Source organism: Xiphophorus couchianus, chromosome 16, assembly GCF_001444195.1.
Source record: "Xiphophorus couchianus chromosome 16, X_couchianus-1.0, whole genome shotgun sequence".
NCBI classification, from domain to species: Eukaryota; Metazoa; Chordata; class Actinopteri; order Cyprinodontiformes; family Poeciliidae; genus Xiphophorus; species Xiphophorus couchianus.
Genome location: NC_040243.1, coordinates 19,315,777 through 19,339,333, shown reverse-complemented (window position 1 = coordinate 19,339,333; position 23,557 = coordinate 19,315,777). Strand labels below are relative to the sequence as shown.

Below are 23,557 nucleotides of genomic sequence, written 5' to 3'. Positions count from 1 at the left end.
CTGTCGACTTCTCCATTAGAACATATCAGAATCACTTTATTTCATATGTCTCAACAAAATGGCTTGTTGGTCTTGCAGCAATGATATCGCTTCTCTGAATATACATATAACTTTTTTATAACAGTCGCTCAACTACTTTAAAAATTACACCGATCTTCAGTTTCATAGATATAAAGCATTAAATTATGGAAAACTCTCCGGTAAGATAACAAGAAACATGTTTAACAGAGACAAGGTGAAGGCCCACAATTTATATTCTGATGAAACAGGAAGAAAGAAATGTTGATAATCTTTTAAGCACAAACAAATACAAGGTAAAAAAAAAAAAAAAAAGAATGCAAATGGAGGCGATCCCCTTCAAAATAATAAAAACATCATAAATGGGTTTTTTTCAGGCAAACAAAATAAGAGCCATCCCCACAACTTTAAGCAGCAATTACAGGGAGATTTTTCATTTTTACGAAAAAAAAGGAAAGAAAAAATAGGTACCTCTCAAAATGACAAAACAGGCCAAGGTTAAATGAGGTCAAATTTATAATTGTTTAAATAACGACACATATTTAAAGCATATGGGGTTTTACACATATTAGATCTGGACCAGACAATACATTTAGGGGTTTGTAAAGTTCTGAAGTAAACTTTTTAAATGAATAATATGCCAAAGTTCAGTAGCCATATAACCCAATACAGTGCAGAAAACTGGAAAATCTGTTGGCTCACCAGGTAAAGATGTGTATATTGCTTTAAATTTATATTTTTCAACGCAACAGTATGATCTAGCACTAAGAAAATGTTGCTAAATTTTATTATTCAGTTTATAACTCTAACAAAATCAACAGAGGACAAATATTGGTGCTTGTAGCGATCTCTTTAAAACAAGTACGCAAAAAGAATTTCTTATACTTTGATTTTTTTTTAACTGATCAATTTCAATGAACTATTTTCAATTGTTTGGGAGTGAACAAGAAAAGGGCTTTTTAGGTTCTAATATCACAAATGTAAACATGCTCGGACTTTAACTGGAAGCTGAGTTTGGGATTTCAGCGACAAACACTCGAAGCAGGTTTGAGCATGAACCAGGTTTTTCTAGTGTCGGATAAAAGATGCTTTTCCACATCTTTACCAGGCGTGCCAATAAATCCGTCCGCCTCTGGAAGTTTGACTTCCCGTTGTTTTCCCAGAATCCTCCTGGAGGACAAAGTTAGATTCTCCAATAAGACATCGGCGCTGATGTCGAGCCTCGATCAGAACCTGACTAACCTCTGAATAAACGCGTTATCGTGTCACAGCGACGGCTCCTCTGTTCTTTCCGTCGGAGCGCCTTCCCTTCTGTATGGTACAATTGACAGCAGCTTTTGTTTCCTTCACCGTCGTCGCAGTTCTGCATGTCGGGCTACTCCGTTTGGACTCCTGTGTTTGCTCCTCCAGATCCTCCCGCTCCTGTTCTCTTGCTCCTCGCCACCACCGAGGGGTGGCGCTATAGCTCGGAGCGAGAGCGGGAGATGCGGGGGCCTTTCCGGATTTCTTTCCTCTTCTCCTCCTTCCTCCTCCTCTTCTCCTCCTCCCTCAGGATCTTCTGGAAAGCTTCGGCCGTGTGAAGAACCTGGAGCGGACGAGAGGGGGTCCGTGTTGGTATGAAAGCTGCAGCTTTTTTGTTTTATTCTTAAGAAATGTTGTGCTAAAACCGATCGTCACAGGAGGATTGAGTCAGATTGATTTCATCCGACATGAAAAAAATATTCTTTTAGATTCTTTTATTTTTCATTTTAAAAAAATCAATGCAATAACGCACTTGCGGTCTAAAACATAAAATTCCATGAATTAAAAAAATGTTAATGTAATTTAGAGAAATTTAAGTCTTCGTTTAAAAATAACTACAGACTTAAAGCACTGAAATAAACTGCTCTACTTGCCATAAAAATATTACGTATCAATACATTAATATGAATGCCATTATTATAGCACCAGTTCTCGAAAATACACAACAAATATTACATGTTTTTTTTGTATTTTATTTTATTTTAACCAGCCAGTTTTGGCAATTAAATTATTTCTTTTGTAGATAAAACACTTAATGTTGTTTCCATATCACATTTATGCAAATTGGCAGTTTTACAGCAAACAAAGAATATCTTCACATTGTGAAAAACAATAAAATATCAAACTGTAAAGGGATTTTAACATCAGGGAATGAGGAAAAAATGTAATGAAGTTACAATTGTAATGACTTCAAAACATTAATTTTCACAAGAATTCAATGCAAAAATATGCACACAGGACAAAGGCCATTGTTTCAATTAGAAAAAAAGGAAACTAACAGTCAGGTTTGAAAATTAAATAATTCTTTTGTGTATATTTCTTTACTCCTACAGACAATGTTTTCATGAAAATCTCTCTGGTGCAGCGCTAGCTTAACGCTAGCGTAATTACTCTGTTTTGATTTGACTCGTTGATAATTTGGCTCTTTTTTCCTCCTTAAACTTCACATAAAATGTTTTAGTAAGTGATTCAAAGGAAACAAGAGCTGAAGCAGTTCATTCAGTCCTGCTTTCAATCTCAACATCATTGAAAAGTTGCAAAAACTGGCAGATGTTTTAGGGTCAACCAAGATTTATCAGCTGAATAAGATGATCTGGGAGGCCAAAAATACAGTTTTGCAACTGATTTAAAAAAAAAATAATTTTTTTTTAAATAAATAAGCACATCCCTACAAACAAATATTGTTGTAATAAAAAGGAAAGACGTATTTATATTGAAAATAGATGTTAGTTTGTCAGAATTGGGAGCAAACCAAAAATGATAAATGTAGGGCAAAATATCTGCATCATACTCACGTCGTCTCTCTCTGTGCGGTATGGATTTATAAAATCTGGGGATTTCTCCGTGATTCCCAGCTCCTGTGACATCTGAGAGATGAACAGAAAAGACGTGATGATGCAGGAGAATCAGGAGATGAAACACTTCTTCTTTGAAGAGACTAAACGTGGGATTACTGTTGCGCCACTGCGGGGTTGAACTCACACTTTCAGGGAGCAAACTGCCGCTTTGACCAAATTAATCTACTCTGTAATCCTCTCGGTAGATTATTAAAATTGCTGGGTAATCCTGAAAGAGTTGAGTTAATTAACATAAAAACAGAGGGGCACCGTTTCATCAGCGGCGCTCGTCTCTGCTTCAAAGGCCAGTCTTATGCGCATCATGGAAACAAATCAAAGTTAATCCCGGTATTTCTTTTAGCAACAAAAAGGTGCGCTTCACTTCAAAATGTCCCCTGGAAACATCTAAAAAGTTAACTAGATTTTAAAAAAATTAAAAACAAATGAATTCAAAATGAAAACAAAGCAAAAACAAGTCACAAACTAAAACAAGGACAAGTTTCCAGAACGTTAAAGTCGGACAAGAGTGCTACTGACAGGTACAGTGCGTGACAGAACGGGGTGTGTGTGCGTGAGTGTTTGTGGTCTTACGAGTGTGAGGACATGCTGGTGGGCTCCTCCTGTGAAAACTCCAGTCTGGTTGCAGAAATTCAGCCCCCAGCGCAGCAGCCCTCCCCAGTCGGCGTTGCGGTCGTAGTAGTGGTGGACGATGCGTGGGAAGCGCAGCGCCACGTCGCCGAAAAACGCCGTGTTCTCCACCACATGGGAGTAAGCTGTAAGAGGAAAAACCGAGGTTGCTACACGCACCGGCGCTGATGAAAGAAAACGCGTTGACGCAACGTGGGATGTTAAGCTGCAGCACAAAAACGTAGGCAGGAGGGAGAAGTAGAGTTTGTTTTTTCTTTGGCGAGAAGAAAAAAGAAAAAGTGAGTCAGACCTTCTTTGATCTTATCATCCAGAGGGAAGGGGGCATCAGGCTGCATGTTAGCTGCCACTAGGATTTGTCTCGAGTCCTCCAACACCTGCAGATTAACGACAAGAGCTCCAGATCAAAGTCAGCTCAGACACTCTCCAGTTTTTCCACATTTGATCAACATTACACAACCGTCAATGTACTGCATTGGGATTTTATGTGACAGTTCAACACAAGGTAGAGTATAACTGTTGAGAGGAAGGAAAAGGGAATAGTTTGTAAGACATTCCGGTAACTAAAATCTGAAAAGTGCGGCGCACTTAACGGATAACTGTTAATCATGCACTCCAAGCAAAACATGCAGCAATGAAGGCAAATGCTGCGATAAGCAGTTGATTTATTTAAAATAAAGGCAATAACGATTACGGTCACCAAGAACACCTCAAATACGAGGTTAAAGTAAAGTGGTGGCAGCATCATGCCGCTGTGGAGCAGTGTTTGGGAAGCTGATCTTGACTTAATGCTGTGTTTTGATTGTTGATTGTTTCATTGTGTTTCTGTGTTTGTAATGATATAAAGTACTTTGAAATGCCTTGCTGCTGAAATGTGCTATACAGATAAAATTTGATTGATTGATTGATCAGAGTCGGTGAGAAAAAGGGTTCATCATCCAGCTAGAGAACAATCCTAAACCTAGTCAGAGCTGCAGTTTTTAAGTTGACAGAATGGCTCAGTAAAAGTCCAGACCTAAAGTCAATTGGGAAGGATTGAAAATCCTTGAACAGAGATGCTCTCTATTCAATCTGACTGAGATTGAGTTGTTTTCTAAAGAAGAATGGGCAACAATTTAGGTTGAAGATGGTATAAAAAAATATCTAAAAAGACCTACAGATTATAGTTGCTAAAATAGGTGATTGTACAAAAGGAGCTAAAGAGTTTTAACGTAAAACAATATAAAAATGGAGTCTCCCACAATTTCCACGTCACAGAAGCTCTGCACACACAGTGCCGCTTTGATCTAATGCCAATTCTCCTCCCTCTCTGTATTTCTACGTGATACTTTCTATCCACTGACTGGCATCAGCGAAGCGCTCCATCACGCTAACATGGAGTGGTGTGAAAGTGCTGACGATGTTTTTCCTGCCACCGAAGGTTGCCTGAACCTGGTGTCCTTGCGCGGATGCACAGACATCTGTCTGCTGGGAGGAGGAGGAAAAGGAGGAGGAAGGCGACGTAGACTTGTAAATCAAAGCTCCCGGAGTGAAATCGTGCTGCAAGGACTCTGAATTACCATTCAAAGGAAAACATTGTGCGGAAAGCGTTTGTATCATCCAAAAAAAAAAAAAAAAAAGAAGACATCTGAACTCTTAGAAAATGTGCATTCTTACGCCGGAAAACGCAAGACGTCCCACCTTGAAAAGCCCCTTGAGCATGATGTCTATGATCTTGTACTGCTGGTTGATGTCATTCAGCTCCACGAGGTTCTTCAGGGCGTTCAGCTGATCTTTCCTCTTCGTCTCAAACAGCCGCTTGTCTGACAGGAGGAGGTCAGGGAGAATCAGAAGCAGTACGGATTCTCCCCCCACCTCCCCTGCACACCGATCAGAAGGATACAGATCTCCAAGTTGGAGTCGTGTCGCGATCTCTGCGTGTCGGGGTCTGCCGAGCCGAGGGCGACGGCGGCCAGGGCCAGGATCACAGCGCTCACGCTCCACATGGTCACCAGGGGGCAGCAGAGAAGCACTCCTAGGGAGGAGAAGGAGCTGTTGAACAACACAGCCACACACTGAGGCTGCATCTCTCACTTTAAGGGTTATTGCAGTAAGTTTAGCACACAGGCCTCACCTTACGTCACATGACCAGCGAATCCAGTTTAAACCACAGGACAGGAATCTGCATGAGCCGCGTCCTCGGATGTTTTTCCACTTTAACTGAAATGACTTTTCTCGCTCCTTCGTCTAACGTAGCAACTTTAAAATTCTCCGTGGAAGCAGAGGCAGCCGGGAAAAAGACTCATTCTAGCTTTAGTCTCACACTTTTCTTACACATTAAGGCGTACTACAACAGTCATTATTTACTAAACACAGAACAAGCTAAAATAGAAAAGCAATTTGTGAAAAACTATGGAATTGCCTTCTGTACGACACTGCTTTGTTAATTGTGGAAATTAAAGTGTTGACTTTTGGATTGATTTTCTCGCGTTTATCTCCAGACAACTTTGACATCGAGTTAATTAATCATCACCCCTCCACCACTGTGCCTGGAAACCTCACTTTTCATGAAACATTGAACATCTCTACTTTAGTTTCATCTCTCCTCTGCTTATAACTAATTCAGATGCAAAAAGAAATTGTCCTGTCATATTCTTTTGAGAGAAAAAGGCTTTTGTCCTGGTAAAAAGCCAGGCCTGGTGGGCGGGTCTGTCTCACAAAAGAGCTAAAAGGGACAGTGGTCGATTTTCAGACCTTTAAGGAGGTTGGTGGATAAGATTGGTTTTTCATCTAAGCATTGGCCAAACATTTGGAAACTTGGACCAGTTTTCAGCCTTTTTTTTCAGACTGAAAACTGAAAAATGATCAAGGCCTTCGCATCTCCTGGGTCTTTTGCAGTTTCTCTGTGCTCTGCATAGTCTGAAAAGGGTGCTGCTTTGCTGGAAAATACACTCCAGGGAAGGCCTAAAATGTTTTCCACTGGTGAATGACTATTGTCGTTGTAGCATGAAGAACTTCGGGTTGGTTGGAAATGGTCTTGTGACTTTTGCCAGATTGAAAATTGTTTCCTTAAACTACTTGCTGATGTGCTTTAGTATTTCCACCTGTTCCAGAACAGCAAGTGCTTCTACAGAGGTGGCAACAAATCTGCTATGACCAAAGAAAAAGTGCAAAAGAAAAACTTTCCCTTCTAAATCTAGTGAAAACAAACAGGATATAATTCATTTTTCCACACAACGTTCCTCGGTTTTGTTTAGAAATCTGTTGTGGATTTTTTCATATACATGCGATTAGATTTAGGTCGCTGAGGACCAAATAATTTTCACTATACACAAAAGCACTAGAAAGGAAATGTTTTTAAGCTTTTTTGTTCTCTTTAAACTAGAAAAAGCCAGAAAACTAAAACAATGCAGCCTCGACTCTCCTGCGCAATGCACCTTGAAGCTACACAAAAACTGACATCAAGTCTGTTGTCTCGGTAGGTAAAACAATCACAGGTTACCACAACCCACCGTTCGTTCATTTCATCATCTCTCATGTAAACATTGGTTTACATGCTGGAAACGTCACTGAAATGAAAGACGACGATATGATATCTCATTCCTTTTCCCAAAGCACTTGGCCCATCTCCCTGGCTCCTCTGATACTTGTACAACATGTAATAGAAAGACACACAGGGGATATATGGTCAATATGGAGGAGCAGAGGGTAGCCGGCGTTCGTAAACGGGGTCCCTTATGTTCCTTTTAAGACACATTTGATGTCTGGCGCTCGCTTAATCCCCAGAGGAACTTTTACAATCTCTGCAACGGACTCCTGCTCGGCTCAAGCCCCACTGAAAACACGGGGTCTATATAACACTTTCATTGGTCTGCGACTCCTATTTTCCTTTCCTCCTCTGGAGCTTTTAAAAACATTTGAAAGCGACAGATAAAAACGAGAAGGAGCGCTAAAAATAGAAACCAATAAATGGAAACCTCCCGAAGCCCATTTTTAGATACCATTAGCAGAAAACTGAAGGAGGACTGAACAATGCTTGATGAAAAACTACAGGATATAATTCACATAACGCATGCATAATTTAGCAAGGGCTCCATCGCCGAGACCGTGAGGAGGACGGAGAGAGGGCTCGGAAAGGTTGAGCGGACGGGAAGCGGGACAGGGCATGCGAGGTAAAGATGGGGGCTCCTCTGGGAAAACAACAGCTCTCCTGGTGAATATTTCATCCTCCTCCAAGACACAGAGAGCAAAGCAAGTGCAACATGGATCAGTGGAAGAAGATAATGAGCAAGTGGGACTGGATTTCTGCTCTAACTGAGTTAATCTCTACAAGCTCGGGTGCCTGTTCTCGAATCTGAAGCACTAGGAAGTAAGCAAATGTCTCGGGGTGTGAATGTTAATTCAGACTTAGCAATTCCCCTTGAGAGTCTCACTTGAGTCCTATGAGAAAAAGTCACTTTCCGTCTTCGGAGAGCTGATAACACAGACAAACAGTAATCATTTCCTCCCCTAAAGCTGCCTTCTGTTAAACAGGGGGCTCCTGACACATCCTGACAGCTGCTTGTCAGCTGCTCAAACGCTCCAACTCTGAAGAAGGTCTCGAGATATTATTTCTAGAGATGCGAGTGTGAGAATTTCATTTTTTAGCAGCCGTTTCTGCGTACCGCGGAAGTCTCTGCGGTCATTGGAGTGTCTCATCCGAAGATGAAAGAGCAGGAGAAGGTTTTATTTCGCAGTCAGCAGAAACAAGCGTTCCTGAAGAAAGCTGAGTGAAGACAATTGCTCATTTAGGGACCATTATTTGGACAGCCTCCAAGCTTTTTGAGAAAAGCTCCTCTAAATGACCCTAAGTGCTGAGAGGAAGCTTCAATATTTCGCCTCGACGGCAGAGGATGGCGCCCTCTGACCAAAACCAGGATGGTTACTGGCACAATCAGGAAATCCTGCATGATTCCTACACATTGTCAATTATTAACGTCCAAACATTTTACTCAAATTTCAGACCATTAAAAATAAAAACATTTAATGTCATATGTTGTATTATTTTATAGCGATTGGGGTTTAGTATGAGTGTGCCGTCAGCATCAAAAAGCCCCCCACATTGTGTACAAATCATCAGGGTTTTATAAGCCTGGCGGGCCACCAGGCTTTACTTGTGCCCTCACCAGGCTAAGCACTGCTTATTTAAATTTTTTAAAGACTTTATAGTAGGTGTTCAGATATTAATCTTCCAATATTTCAATAGCACATAATTATCAATTGATATTTTTAAATTTCCTGTCAACTTTAAAAAATGTTTAACTCAAAACGGTGGGCTGCTGGATGAATGACTGTCTCAGCACCCTAACCACCAGGCTTAGCAAATGTTCTGGGGAAACCTTGAAACATATTTCACCTCCTAACCCACAGCCTCTCATAAGAGACGCAACTTTGTAAGAATTTGCGGATTGTTTGGTTCTCAATCAATAATTTTAAACTATAATTAAGAATAAGCATTTTATTTTTATGACATTTTCGAGATACGTTTTTTTTATCCCATTACATTGAGATCAGGATTTCTTAAGTTTGACAAATTTCCAAATCTTAAGATCACAAAACCTAGTTTGTTGTGTTAGCAGTTCAATTAGGTAATTTTCTCAAAGCAACGTCTTAAGCTTTATGCTCATTACCTTTTTATTATATCATCTCAATTTAACAAGATGTGCAACTCTTGGTTCCAAATATAGTTGTACTGTTGTATTATCTTGATACAAAAATTTAAGATTTGTTTTTGTTACCATAATGATTTCATTTTTATGGTGATCCTATATTCCCAGTCTCATTATTTCAAGATAATAAGATGAAGTTATGTAATGACAATATTTTGATTAGGTCATAATCTTGAGATGGGATAAGTTGTCACAAATGTCATATTTACAGTAATGCAATATTTATCTCATGTTTACTGTTTTTTCTTTTTAATGAGAAACAAGTGTTAAAGATAACTTTGCTGTGATATTAATTGGATGAGTTGATTTCCCACAAATACAATCTCTCTTTCCTTATTTCTAAATCTTATCTTGGTGTGATTTCAGCTTCATTGTGTCATTTTCTTAAGACAACAAGGACTCAAGCTTGTTTTGTCATAATTAATTTCAATATTTCATCTTGATTTAGAGTAATATATTGAACCACTTGATGCAAATGTAGTGATAACAGTTTGGTTCGTTCATTATTGCAAGATAATAAACTAATCAAGTACATTTGGTTTCATTATATCACTAAACTCTATGGAGAACCTGGTTGATTAAAGATTTCCCAATTAATTTTCTAATAATGAAGGTTTTATTATGTAATTATTTTAAGATGACCAACCTAGAAAAAATACATAAATGTATCACAGCAGGAAGTAAAGGATCATATGTTTATAAACTCTATTTATACTTAAAATATTTCAAAAATTACTCTACTACACTTTGAGAAGTGTTTGGACAAACAAACTGTTTTTGTAATTTTCCATTTTATACTAAAACCAGACTTTATAAAAATAAAAATAAGTTTCATTCTTCTTCACATACTTTTGAGTTTGTGCAGGAATCCTGCATGGTAATGTGCATCCAATGGCTCCCAGCCTATCAGAGCCAGAACAAAGTGCTGAGACATTAATAAGTAGTGTAAGCAGGACATTAACACCAGATCAATCATTTCTAATGTGGCGCGGGCCGCACAGACACAGAGTATAAACGCAGCCATTAGCTGTTAGCAGGAAACTCTAATTACACAGGATGATAGTTTTACACCATCCAAGTCATCAGGAAATCTATTGGTGGGGGTTATTGGATCTACCCAGACCAATATTACAGAGGTTGTGACACACCACACACTGTGCCTCTTGAAAATGATGATTGGTTTCTACACTTCTAGTTCCATAAATGTGTCCTGCGGCGTGATTCGCCTTTCATTCTTTAGGGTTTAAAACAGAAGCCCGGCACACAAACTATACGGGATGGCTGATGTTCGCTGGGTCCAATCCAGGTTGTCTAACACACATTCCTGTACGGAGTCCAGGATTCAATGGTTTTTCCTGATGTTCAAACATCCAGGTGGGCTTGTTTCAGATTTGCTCTGAAGTTGGCAAGGTGTCCCGGCAATGTGGAGGGCCAAAGACGGCGGAGAGCTCGCCAAAGTCATGTAAGCCCACGTGAATCTCCTTCCCTGGCTGTAGATTTCCTTCTCTGCCAAACAACAGCCTCCCGGGGCTGAGAGACTCAAGTTTGGGTTTTGTGTGTGGGAGACTCAAGAGTTCTGCCAATTAGGCATAACCAGCCTGTAAAAACGTGCTTCTGCTCTGCGCTGTGGAAACGCATGCAACAATATCCAACACACGGCTACGCTCTGATGCACTTTGGGGGGAACGCTCCAGCATCTATCTCATGAGGCACGCTGACCCGTGAGGTGAATGGCGAAGCAAGATGCTCATCAGACAGACAGCTGGATGTGCAGCAGGAGGAGATGCTGCTGCTCCCCCTCAGGCTGCGCGCCTGCTGTGGGAGGCATGAGGTTCAAGGACTGACACTTCATCTTTCTCTCTCTCTCTATCACATCCAAGACGCCTCATCTCTTGTCATCAATCATGCAAATCCATGGACATGCGTAATGACGATGTCTGAATAAACGGTGTCACGCGGACCATTAATTAAGATTGCTTAATTGATTACACGGTCCCCTTTTCTGACCCAACTATAGGGGCAAATATTCATTAGTTTCGATCTTAACAAAAATACAACAACGAGAAAAAAACCCCCTGCGATTATAGCGACAAACATGCAAACAAGACTTTATGAAGGATTTAAGCGGCTTTCCGAAGCAACATTATCTAAGCAGACGAAGAAGGGATCAAGCTCCGGACGTTGCAGCCACGCAGCCCGAGGTCCACTCACCGTGTTGTAGCGAGGCACAGCGAGCGCCGAGGAAAGGCGGCGATTAGCGGGCAGCGCTTTGCTCCACGGCAGCGCAGTTTAATCTCTTCGGATCCCCCGCACAAAGCGTCAAAGGAGTCCGTCCGCGGAAGACGGGACATGCGGTTCGCCCGACTCGATCCTCAGGTGACAGAAGCGGAGGCGGTTCATTTACATGCGGCTCTCGACGCTCCACTCCACCAGCGCCACGATCGCACCGGCTGGCTTGACTTGGACGAATGACAGCGGCCGGGCGGGCGCTGAACGCGGAGGAGGAGGAGGAGGAGGCGGTTTCCACACGGCGGGTTTACACAGACGCACCGATAGAGGCTCATAATTTCCTTATTCCATGTTGACGTCTCAATTAGTCAGGTTAAAAATAATAATAATAAAATATACCAAAAATAAGAGGCAAATATTTAAAGACAGGATCAACAAAAGATCCAGAGATAGTTTAAGTAAATATAAAACCGGTTTGGGAAAATTGTAGCACAACAGGGGGGAGTTCTGGCTGTTATTTGCCACGTAGAAATTATTGCCACCATGCTGAAGTGGGCGAACTTTTTCCTGCTTTATCATATTGCAGTTCGCTAAATCCTTCAGGGATTTTAAATGATAAAGTATTTTATTTATTTGTGTTTTTTTCACATCTAAAAATCTGAAAAGTGCGGTGTGTTTTTGTATTCGGTTTCCTTTAAAAAACAGTTTTTACCCGATGGCAATCATGGCACTAAATTCAAAGGCATAAGAACTTCTGCTCTTGACACCACTTTGTTAAAAATGTAAATTCTGTTGCGACACCTCCAGGCACTGCAACCATCTTCTGATGTCTATTTATTTCTCATTTTGTACTATTCATTTCTTTATCTTTGTATATTACGTATATACACATAACCTGCATCTTAACTCGAGTCGAGCAAATCTCAATCTCGTTGTAATCTGTTGATGACAATGACAAATAAATCTTATCTTATCTTTAATATTTCTAAAACAAAAAAAACAAAAACCCCTGCTCGGATGAACTGATTACATTCAGCTGTTTTGTGAATACATCTTGTTAGAGATCATTAGTAAACAAACCTCAGCAGGTCACGAATAATCTATGTTCACACTAAATCCTAAAGTGATCCAAATCAGATTTTTTTTTTTTTTGTGCCTTTATGCCCCAATCTTATATCTGATCTTTTTATGACAATCTGAACAAAACAGATCGCACTTTAACAAATGCGACGAGGGCACTTAAACATGTGGTCCTAAATCTTATATGCATCGAATCTTTTCAAATATGGCCAGGTTGCATTGATCCGACCTGTACGCCATTGATACTCGTCAAACGTCTCTATTCTCCGTTACTGGCATGTGGAAGAGGGAAGAAAAACAACAATCGTAGCAAAGATAATGAGGCTTAAATTTTTATCGCGCTAGCCACGATTGGACAACTTTAAAATCTCAAGATATGCTTCATCATTAGTATCCATGTTTACTTTTGTAAACACTGAGCACGCCTTTTGGCTGATAAATGAAGTGACAACTGAAGTTTTTTCATCCTGTTGGTCCACTCATGAGCTGAAGCTTCAGTGGCACAGTAGAGCTGGTTTGCTGCACTGCCATCAAGTGGACAATAAACCTATAACAGGCAGAATAATAGTAAGGACTTAGGATGAGATGTTGATGTGTGAATCTTTAATTTGAGTAAATAAAAAAATATGTTGTGAGGCCAGCACATATATTTTGAATATGATCCTAATCATAGCCTTAGTCTTTATTATGCAACAGCTGGATCAAAGGGAAAGCAGAGAGGGTTGTTACATGAATGTGCTTGTTTTAATTTTTAACTGTGTTTATGTCTCTAGGGCAACACTTTATTTATTCTTGCTTAAAGATAAAAAAAACAACCTTTTCCACTGAGCCAGGCTTCAGGCGGTTTCTGAGATGATTTCGCCTGCTTTAGTAAATAAGCTAAAACGTGGGTGAAGTGAGCAAAGCTAGAAAATTGCTACCCTGAGCGCACCCTCCCAAAGGTGAAAAATGGTGGTAGTAGGGTCATGATGTGGGAATGCTGCTCCTCAGCAGGAATGGGGAAACTGGTAAGAGTCGATGAGGAGATGGACAGAGACGATTAGAAGTCGGAAAGGCCTTCGGACTGGGAAAGAGTTTCACCTTTCAGCTCAAAGTTCAGACCTAAATCCAATTGAGAAGAGGCATTTGGAAAGTCTATTTTCACAAATAAATCTCAATCAAAGACGGAACTTCACTTTGTTTACAAAGAAGCAAAGGCAGACATTTTTTGTCATTAGAAGTGTGAAGTTGGTAGAGACATGTCCCAAAAACATGCAGATGTAATCCCATCAAGAAGGCAACCACCAAATGTTGCCACCAGGGGGCTAAATCCGAATGAACACCACCACGCTTCTTAGGGAAAAAAGAAAACAGTGAATCAGTTTCCCTCCGTTTCACATAAAATCCCAATAAAATAAGGAGAAAGTTGTAATTAAGGATGTGGTTACTATTGTATTGTTTATCATTACTGAATAAAAAAAATGATAGGAGCTGTGGTTTATTGTTATAAACTTTTGCATTCACATGACAATAATTTTTAGTGCACAACAGTAAGAAAGTTTATAAATGCCTCCGTGAGGCACTGAAGATGTCCCGTTTTAAAAAACATAAAGACGGTATTAGCAGTCAGTCATGAACAACAGCAGCGGTGGTTTATTTGTCTTCTAAGAACGCCCAAACAACAATCCACCAGCAGCAAATACAACAAATGTTGCAGAAAAACATCACCAAGGACATATTTTGTTCTAAAATGACATTTCTTGCTCTCTCAGGAGCGACACTAACATCTGCTCCTTTTTGGCAGCGAAGGCCTTCCTCTCTGCACAGACAATGTCAGACCGTTTTTTTTTTCTCTCTCCCTTCAACAAAAACCTTCATCGCAATCTGCTGAGCGGCTGTTAGATAAATGAGGTTAGATAAATGAGGTATGGTGAGGAACGCAGCCAGAAAGAAGAAAGAAAGAGATTTAGAAATAAAAAAGATAACAGAAAATCAGGCTGTTTTCAGAGAGAACTCGGACATGCAGAGGGAGACATCTCCGACGTTTCTGACAGGATGAGTTAAGGGTCAATGAAGAGGGTGACGGTTTGGATGTGAATAATTTAGCAGCAAACACTTTAAACAAGAAACAACTTTCTCCAAAATTAACTCACAATTACTTATTTAAGTAGATATTCTGTCACAGATCATAGAATTTAACTTATTGTGAATCCTTTGGATTCTTTTATCGTGGGTCAGATTTCCTTAGTACAGCAGCAAAACGAATCATGAGATTAAAATCGATATTGGAAAGTCTGTAGAGATACAGCTAAAAAGAAATTATGAAAAAGTTCAATATATCCCAATGAGGGAAATGTCCCTCATTTCAGAAAGTGAAACTCATATTACAGACTTATCATACAAAGTCAAATATTTCCAGCCTTCATTTTTTTTATTTGTAAATTTTGATAATTATAGCCTACAGATACTCAAAAGCCAAAATTCAATGTATCAGAAAATTGTGAAAAAGTAAAAAAAGAACACTCCTCAAAAGCGGCTGACCTTCAGATTTTAGATGAATTTCTTTTCCACCACACCGGAATCGAACGAATGGCTCATTACCAGACGTATCGAATCTATATGAGTTTTACTTTCTGAAAATATTGAAGCTTTTCATGACATTCTAATTTTTTGTGCTGTAGCTGTCTCAGAATAATAGTCAAAAAAAAAGAAATAAACATCATATCTGTGATGGTATGTGTTAGAAAAAGTGCTGACGAATTGGATAACATAGCTGATTATGTTGAAAAAATTCAACAAACATTAAAGAAACCTCTAGAAAAATCAACTAAATGGAAGTTTTTAGACATAAACACATGTCTAATTTGAGCATATAACTGGTATTTATGCTTTTAATTCAATTCAAAAATACTTTCTTGATCCCAAAATGAAATTAAATGTAACTCATATATTACAGAAATAATCAGGGTCTCGTTTAGGAGTTTTGCAGGTTGTGTGTAAGGAAGCGTTTACCACCTACTAGATTGTCTGACTGTGTTTCATGTGAACGAGTTCGATTCACTTCAGGCTACGGATACAAAACGTTGGACACGCTGCAGTTCTCAGCAGATGTCTGTGGTCCGAGCGACTCCACCATTTTTCTCACTCTCAGCTTGTGGTCCTCCGTAGGAAGTGGAACGCTGCTCTGGATCTAAAAGAACGACATGATCTCAAGTTTAAAGCCAGGTTAGACCAGTGACATTAACAGACCTTTGAAGACAGAGATCCTCTTTAACTCGGAGATTCATTGAGGACAGGAAAGTTGAACTGAGCTTAGAGGACACGGCCACAGCTACAATGATCAAAGCATGGCAATGTGCTAGAATGGCCCAGTCAAAGTTCACTTGAAAATTGATTCTTTCATATTTTTACTTAAAAATTTATTGGGAAACCACATATTCTTTTCTTTCACCATTACCCTCTACTTGGTGTCGGTTTGTTGCTGTAACCTGAGATGATGTGGAAACGTTGTGTGGCACAAAATTGGTGTCAAACGTTTGTGCAGCAAAATGTTTTGTTTGTGCCGCTATCATTTTAAAGATATTAAGAAATGTTTCCAGAGGTCATGAAAGATCAACCAGCCCCTTCTTCAAATCAGATGAAATTGGTGTCAATCAACTCGGCTATGTTTGTGGCGGTTTGTGCAGCAAAGGTTTTTGTTTGTGCTGCTTTGGCTTTTAAGATATTAATGAAAGTTTAAAGGTCAAAAAGTCGACCAGCCCCCACACTTTTACAAAATCAAAATTACCTTTAAAGTTTTATGAATATTTTCAAAGCCAAAGCAGCACAAATGTAGTCGAGTTGATTGGCACCAAATTATTTGATTTGAAGAACGTAGGGGGGGGGCTGGTTGACCTTTCATGACCTGTAGAAACATTTCTTAATATCTTTAAAATGATAGCGTCACAAACAAAACATTTTGCAGCACAAACGTTTGACACCAATTTAGTCTGATTTGAAGAAGGTGCAGGGCAACTTCACTCAGGTTCTCCACCTCCCAACATGAAGCTGATGTAACAAACTGGTTTGTGTGTTTTGTACTAGTTGCTGAAAACAGAACTGAGGCTTTTAAACATCACTTGGAATAACAGGCTGCCTTCCTAAACTGTCTGCACTCATTAAATATTAAACCTTTCATAAAACAAAAACTGATTATATCATCGTAGGTTAGCAGAAATAAAAAACACTAAAACACTGCTTATATAACAGCTCTTTTTGTCCGACTCTAAAAGACGGTGATTAGAGGGGAAACGATTTTTTAAATCACATGTTCTGGGTTTTAATCTGGTCAGATGTTCTAAAGCAAGGAAGAAAAAGAAAGGAAGATTAAAGCTACATCATATCATTTTGAGTGCGAAACAGATGGAGGAAGCAAAGGAAATCAGAGTAGAAGTAAAGGCAAGAAGGTGAAAAATCACCAAATGTATCCAACAAATGAAACAAATAGAGATTTGAGTGAAAATCTTTCAAGCGCTATCACTTTGATAAAGCCAAATGTGCTGCCAAAGACGAGACATTTGACCAGTCAAAGTGGCCCATTAGCCTTATGGAAACACACACTGACTATGAGGCTCCGTAGTTTTCCAGTGAAGACTGGTAAACAACCCAGAGTTAAACTGGTAAATGTCCTCAAAGCACGCAGACACACAGGTGAATGATATGCCACGGCTCAAAGCAATCATTTGGTTCCACGTCCATCACTGGTGAACACAATGTACTGTGAAGCTTAATGTGTGTCAGTTTTAACTAATGGAGATAGCAGCGGAAAACATCAAACGAGCTGTGAGGGCAGAATCTGATCAATCAAAGCTTTTGGAAATATAAACATGTATTTAAAGGAACAGCACGCGAAGGCACAGACAGACTGACACATTTCATGACTCACTGGGGGACTGGGAGCTGCTCCAGTGAATGTGCCATCATGCCATCATTCTGTCACTCTTGTACTTTGAGCTCTTTACTGAATACTAAATGCAGTTCTGGTCATTTCTGATTCAGATTCAATCTATTCGACCTGACGCCGTCTGCGTTTTGTAACGTGCTCAAGCAATCCCAGCAGGCCTTGCTGTAAAGCTGACAAGGATGACAACGAGGACGCGTGTGTTTCGGCGGCACATTTTTAGCGAGGATAATCTGAGTGACGTGGCAAAACGACACCAACTGCGGTGGACGTTCGTGTCAGAACCGGGATGACAACAGAGCAGAGAAACTCTAACAATATAGAAAAATGATACAATTAAATTGTTTGTGTCTACCAAACATTAGAGTTGCACCGATAAGATACTAATATCTCTATCGGTGCCGATATTGAACAAAATTCAGTCTAATTCTATCTTTTGTGCTCTCAGCGACGCCAGGGTTTATTGTTTATTTTACATTATATTTAGATAACCTAATTGCTCTTTCTGAACCATTTAAAAGAAGGTTTGTTGCAGTTTATTTTTTACATGTTTGACCAAGTTAGTCAACCTGTTGTCTGAGTTTCTTTATTATTTTACATTGGCTGTTATACTCCTATCTGAACAGACTGAACAAATCAAAGTTGTATTGTTTTTACATGTTTGACCAAGCGTATGAAGCTAGTGGTGCATGTGTTGCACCGGTGCAGTTTTGTACAACTAACCAGTACATTTATGTCTGTATTTTAAAGAAATAAAAGAAGAAACGTTTTAAGTCATTTCAGCTCTATTTTTCTGAATCGGATCAGTACAAAAGCTCATAAATCTATATCAGTATCAGAAGATGAAAAAGTGGACAGGTGCATCCCTAATTGATTTATATTTATCCAGATTGAAATCATAAAGTGTGAGGCTTTTATGTTAACTAAAGATGCAGTGAGAAAATTGGCTGGTGACCAAAATAATGTACTTCTTGTGCATCTTCTTTTGTTTGCAACAAAATGTGCACAAAGAGCCAAACAAAGGCTCTAGCTGATTTTATACAGGAAGAAAAAGGAAATGTAATTTATTCCTTTGCAAATTTGTTCAGTTTCCAGTTTAATGGCACACATCTCTATGGCAAATCGGACGCCTGCTGTGGACATAACCGCATCATTATTTTTCATAAATGTAATCATACTTCAGAAGACCCTTTTCAACATCATTTGGTTTTTTGACATGTTTGCATCGTTATCGACAGAGTTATTCTGAAAAGCTGATTACCTGCGACGTGCTGCTCAGGTAATTACCGCCCCATTGTGATAATTCGGTTTTGCAATTAGATTGCACGAACATTAACCCGTAATCACTGCCCTCAGACTAGTTTTGATCTTTCCATAAATCTGCACTCATAAATGACGTGAAACACCCAGAGGCAATAAACTGTATATTTCTGCTGGCCGACGACGCGCTGCTGCTTTGAGGGGAACGTTCCACGGTGAGAAAATGGCGGTCTATAACGGTTCCACCTGTTTGGATTATGTCAGAATCCTCACAATATTTGTGCACACGGCTCACCTGTGCAAGAAGCAACCTTAGCGCCCGTGCCGCCTCGTGGTTGAGCTCCTTTATCCCACTCCTCTCCACGGTATCAATCACACGGAGAAGGTCCGGCTCCCACAGGACCGCTGTGCTGCCATACTGCAACAACTGCAAACAAGGCACACAATCAGAAAACCCTCCAGAAAAATAGAAATGCACAACCCTCCGCAGGCACAGCAAGAGAATGAGGTTTCGGATTGTGAAGAACTGAGTCGTCTCTGAAACATTCAGGCAATCATATGTTAGTTAATATTTCATTAAATGTACATTAGGGTGGGATTTAAAAATAGTGGCCATCTTGTCTTGCATATATTACAACACAAAATGCATTAAATTAGGCTCTTGTTTTTTTTTTTTACCACAGAACAAAGTCCTTTGAAACTGGTCATGGTTCTATGCAGCAGACTGAATGTGACACTAATTAACACCATAAGGACTAAAGGACCTAAACAATCCTGGTAACTGGCACTTTTGCAGTGTTGCATACTATCTATTCAAGATGGTAACCATAAAAACGGTGAGTTATCTTAGCTACTGAGCCTGTTGGGTCCAAAAGCATGTGTTACACCAAGCCGTAAAATTAGCCTTTTTCTTTTATTTGCAAAAGCCGTTTTGAGTCTATTCTGTAGGATTAGCTTATATTATTCATGTTAACTTGAATGACAAATATGGAATTCTTCTTTTGCACTTTGGTCACTCCTCAGGTCATGTTTTTATTTGTATTATTCCTCCTGCGTTGCAAGGGTAACGCTCAGAAGGAACACGCCAAATGTCACGGTCAGACAGTGGAAAAGTTGGGGACTGTCCTGTCAGACTGTCAGTTCCCGAAACCACACACAAAGAAACCTTGTAAAAGCGGAATAGTATACAGACTAAAAAATTTCTGGGGTAAAAAATTACCCCTTCTCTTAAGACCGCGGAAAGGATACGCGTGCTATTTCAAGAAAGTACTTGAAAATGTTATTTGGACTTTAAATATACTGAAAACATGTTATTGCAAAAATAAAGTTTATTGGGTGTGCAGTGGTGGTGTAGTGGTTAGCGCGACCCATATTTGGAGGCCTTGGGTCCTCGACGCGGCCGTCGCGGGTTCGACTCCCGGACCCGACGATATTTGCCGCATGTCTTCCCCCCTCTCCTTCCCCGTTTCCTGTCAGCCTACTGTCATACAAGGGACACTAGAGCCCACAAAAGACCCCCTGGAGGGGTAAAAAAAAAAAAAAAGTTTATAAAAATATGCAACACTGGCCACAGCTTTTTGAAAAATGTGCCACAAAATCAGTAATTTTAGGCTGCTACAATCACAAAAAAACTTTGCAGCATCCTGGTGAGACTGCAAAGCGAACAATTACGATGACACTTTATTTTACCAAATCAATTAAATCATGACAGAAATCTCAGATGCATTGGTTTGTTTCAGGACTAGAGATATCTAGTAGTTCCAACTATTCTTTCCCAGCAATATCTGAATGAAACATTCAAGACTTTTTCTGTAGTTCTCTTGCATTAACCTACATAACACGAAATTCATCCTTTACTCTGGTTATGTAAACACGTTTACATTACGATGCACATTAAATTTTCATGACCAGAGAAGCGTTTGTGGGAAATATCTTACAAGTGTGATGAGTCTGAGAAGAGCGGGGTGCAGAAGGCATTTCTCTCCTGAGCTGAAATTGCAGTAGAGGAGGAACTGAGACCAAGGCTGACACACTGCCTGCTTGGCTAATTAAAACAGGAGACAAACCCAAAAAAAGAGGAAAATGAAAATTCACAGTCCAAACACAGAAAACTAAAAGCCTAAAATGTTCTAAAGCATCAAAGATTGTAAAACATGGTTGTGCTGCAGTGTTAACAACAGAAATTTTATATAACTATTTCAGCTGTTTTGTACCTAAATCAGGATTCTTTCTTTTAAGGAAGCCCAGGAGGGAGCTCAGACAATTGACCGACGTTCTCAGCAGCAACTCGTGTTTCTGAGAAGGAAAACATCCGCACGACCGTTTGAGAATCCAACAATACAGAACTAGAGAGCTGAAATTATGACTTATCTACTGAGAAAACATATGTGAAATATCAACAGCTCATGTTTACAAAAAACGGTTGAGAACAAGAGACTTCCAGTTGTTACATCGTTCGACGTGTTTTTTGGGGATTTTATGGGATTGATGGACTGATGTCGAGGTACAGTAACTGTGAAGTGGAAAGAAAATGATGCAAATTATCAAAATATCTGACATAATCTGTGAATTTTTTCAGCCTTTCTGTGTTCATACTTTAAAGAACCAATTTTCGTTACAAATCTTTTGTGCTAAGTCTTAAAGACATGTCTTTCCTCCTTATTCTGCTTTGCAAAACATCTAAACCTCAGTCAAATGCTTTTATGAACATTAATTTCAATGTCTTACAACAGACATCTGGACTTTGACTGTACCAACACATGAATACCCATTAATTTAAGACATTCTTCTTTTTTTGATTAATCAATTAAAATCCAAATGAAATATACTGACGTTTGTGCCTGTATTGTGATACACTATTTAAAAAAAAGTACCAGCTATTTCTTCTAGCAATGTGGAAACAAACTGACTGGAAAATCTTTTATGAACCCAACAAAAATATTTTTTATTACCACAGTTCTTTAAGGAAACTACAGAGGTGAGGAACGGCCGAGCTCAGCACCACTTCTTAATCACAGGACCGGTCTGGACTGATGAAAGGATTCTTCTACACAAAAGGAAACGCATAAGGGAGTCGGGAACGCTCCGTCACTACACTCATATGTCATCTTGACAACAGTAAGAAAGTGAGGCGACAATGACAAATTGCAAGCTGTGACGGCCTGATGTGTCTTCAGCAGTTACGTTTGTCATTAGATTGCTGTGATAAGCTGTCTGGCGGATGCAGAAAGGTGGGAGTTGTTCAATCTCTGTTTCGCCAGCTCTCCTCAGAGACCGCGTTGCTGTAAAAACTCAATCGGCAGATTTTTAACAAATAGCTCAGACGGTCTTGGGTATTTAAACAGTCGTATCCTGGAAAACACAAATGTTTACAGGACAAAACAGTAGAGAGGATTTTATTCTATCCTTCAAGCAGGTAAAGCAGGGTAGCTCTTGCAAATTTTGAAAAAAATAAAATCATTTTGTTGAAGCAATACCAGTAATGTGAGCTCACTTGGGAGAAAATAAAGCAACAGATGCAGAGGGGGAAAAAATAATAAATGCAGACGCATGTTCGCAGATGGACAGAGATGCATTCAGACAGAGAAGAGACAACAAGATGACATGGGTGACAGTGATTGAGCAAGGTTTTAATAATGCATGCTTCTCCCACAGTACAGAAGCTGACAGGGAGCGCTGCATGGTGTCCAAAATTACAAAAGTAGGCCAGGAAGATGGAGCTATATCCTAAGCTACAGTCAGAGAGGGAGAGAGACAGGAGTCAACGGGTTGGGCAGAAGGAGACGAGAGTCAGTGAAGGGAAAGGGACTGGAGCAAATCCTTCAGCAAACATGAACAGAGGGAGAAGAGAGGAGCTGTGGCGCTTTCCTTCTGCAGCTGAACCAAAGAACCAAGAGTAAAGAGAGCAAAATAGCAGAGGAGTGGTTTGGGAACTGTTACTCATATCAGCTGCAGAGCAGCAGACCACAGAGCACTGAACCATCGTGCTACCGCTTTTATTTATTTATTTACACAAAGGGGAGATAAGGAGCCAAAGGTTGGTGCGGTGCAGCACAGACACAGTATTACAAGACACATACAGGCCTTGCGAAAGTATTTGTAGTGCTTAAAAATCTAAAGACTGTGATGTGCATTTGTAGCTTCTATCATCTTTGCATTCTTAGAGAGACAGTCTTCGCTTCAAAATAGCTGAGTAGTTTTTGTGAACAAATCTCATCACCAATTCAGAAATAGATAGAAATATTTTCAACTTCTGCTGATCCTTTTAAAAACAGAAGCAGGGTTTCCCACAGAAAACTTGCTAAGCCTGGTGGTAGGAGCGCTAGGGCTGTCATCCTGCGGCTCACCATGTTTTTGAGTTAATTTTTTTTAAAGTAAACAGAAAATTTGAATATATGACCATGTAATTATGTCTTATTGGAAGATATTCTTAGCAATACCTAAACTCCAAATGTAAAGTCTTAAAAAGGGCAAACAAAAAAACCCCCCAGTTGTTTCACCTAATTAAAGTGTCCAAAATTTGTTGATTCTTTATCCATGACTTGTGACTTCATCTGCTGAACTTCTTAGCATGTAGACCAGTAAAGATCAGCAGTGGTTACAGGAACTGGTGTTTAAAAAGAAAACATACAACAAATAAACAATTCTTAGCCTGGTGGGGGCACAAGTCAGGCCTGGTGGCCCGCCAGGCTTATAAAACTAGGGGGGAAACCCTGAATAAACATAGTTTAATCTGATCTATTCTATTACAGCTCTAGCTCCATGTTCTTTACTGTTCAGACTTTAACGCATTTTCACAACATCAGCATCATCCTAAAACACATGAAGACCTATTCAAGGCCAGTCGATATCCTCTCAAACTC

At 39.7% G+C, this 23,557-nt stretch overlaps 2 protein-coding genes across 2 annotated transcripts in view; both read right to left on the bottom strand.

Moving 5' to 3' along the window:
* Positions 1–238: 238 nt before the first annotated feature.
* Positions 239–11,659, bottom strand: ccdc134 (coiled-coil domain containing 134). Its single transcript, XM_028043079.1, has 7 exons — positions 11,420–11,659; positions 5,404–5,535; positions 5,202–5,323; positions 3,814–3,898; positions 3,468–3,649; positions 2,835–2,906; positions 239–1,603 (listed from the first exon to the last, which is right to left on the bottom strand). The coding sequence occupies exons 2-7, from the start codon at positions 5,504–5,506 to the stop codon at positions 1,478–1,480; spliced, it is 690 nt and encodes a 229-aa protein (XP_027898880.1). The 5' UTR covers positions 5,507–5,535; positions 11,420–11,659; the 3' UTR covers positions 239–1,477.
* Positions 11,660–14,116: 2,457 nt separating this feature from the next.
* mei1 (meiotic double-stranded break formation protein 1) overlaps positions 14,117–23,557 on the bottom strand; it is a 62,464-nt gene continuing 53,023 nt past the window's right edge. The window contains exons 29-33 of the mRNA XM_028042966.1: positions 20,909–20,990; positions 20,633–20,739; positions 18,991–19,122; positions 15,574–15,686; positions 14,117–14,543 (exon numbers count right to left, since the gene is read on the bottom strand). Coding sequence (XP_027898767.1) covers positions 14,489–14,543; positions 15,574–15,686; positions 18,991–19,122; positions 20,633–20,739; positions 20,909–20,990 — 489 coding nt within the window. The 3' untranslated portion in view covers positions 14,117–14,488. The remainder of the gene's footprint in view (positions 14,544–15,573; positions 15,687–18,990; positions 19,123–20,632; positions 20,740–20,908; positions 20,991–23,557) is intronic.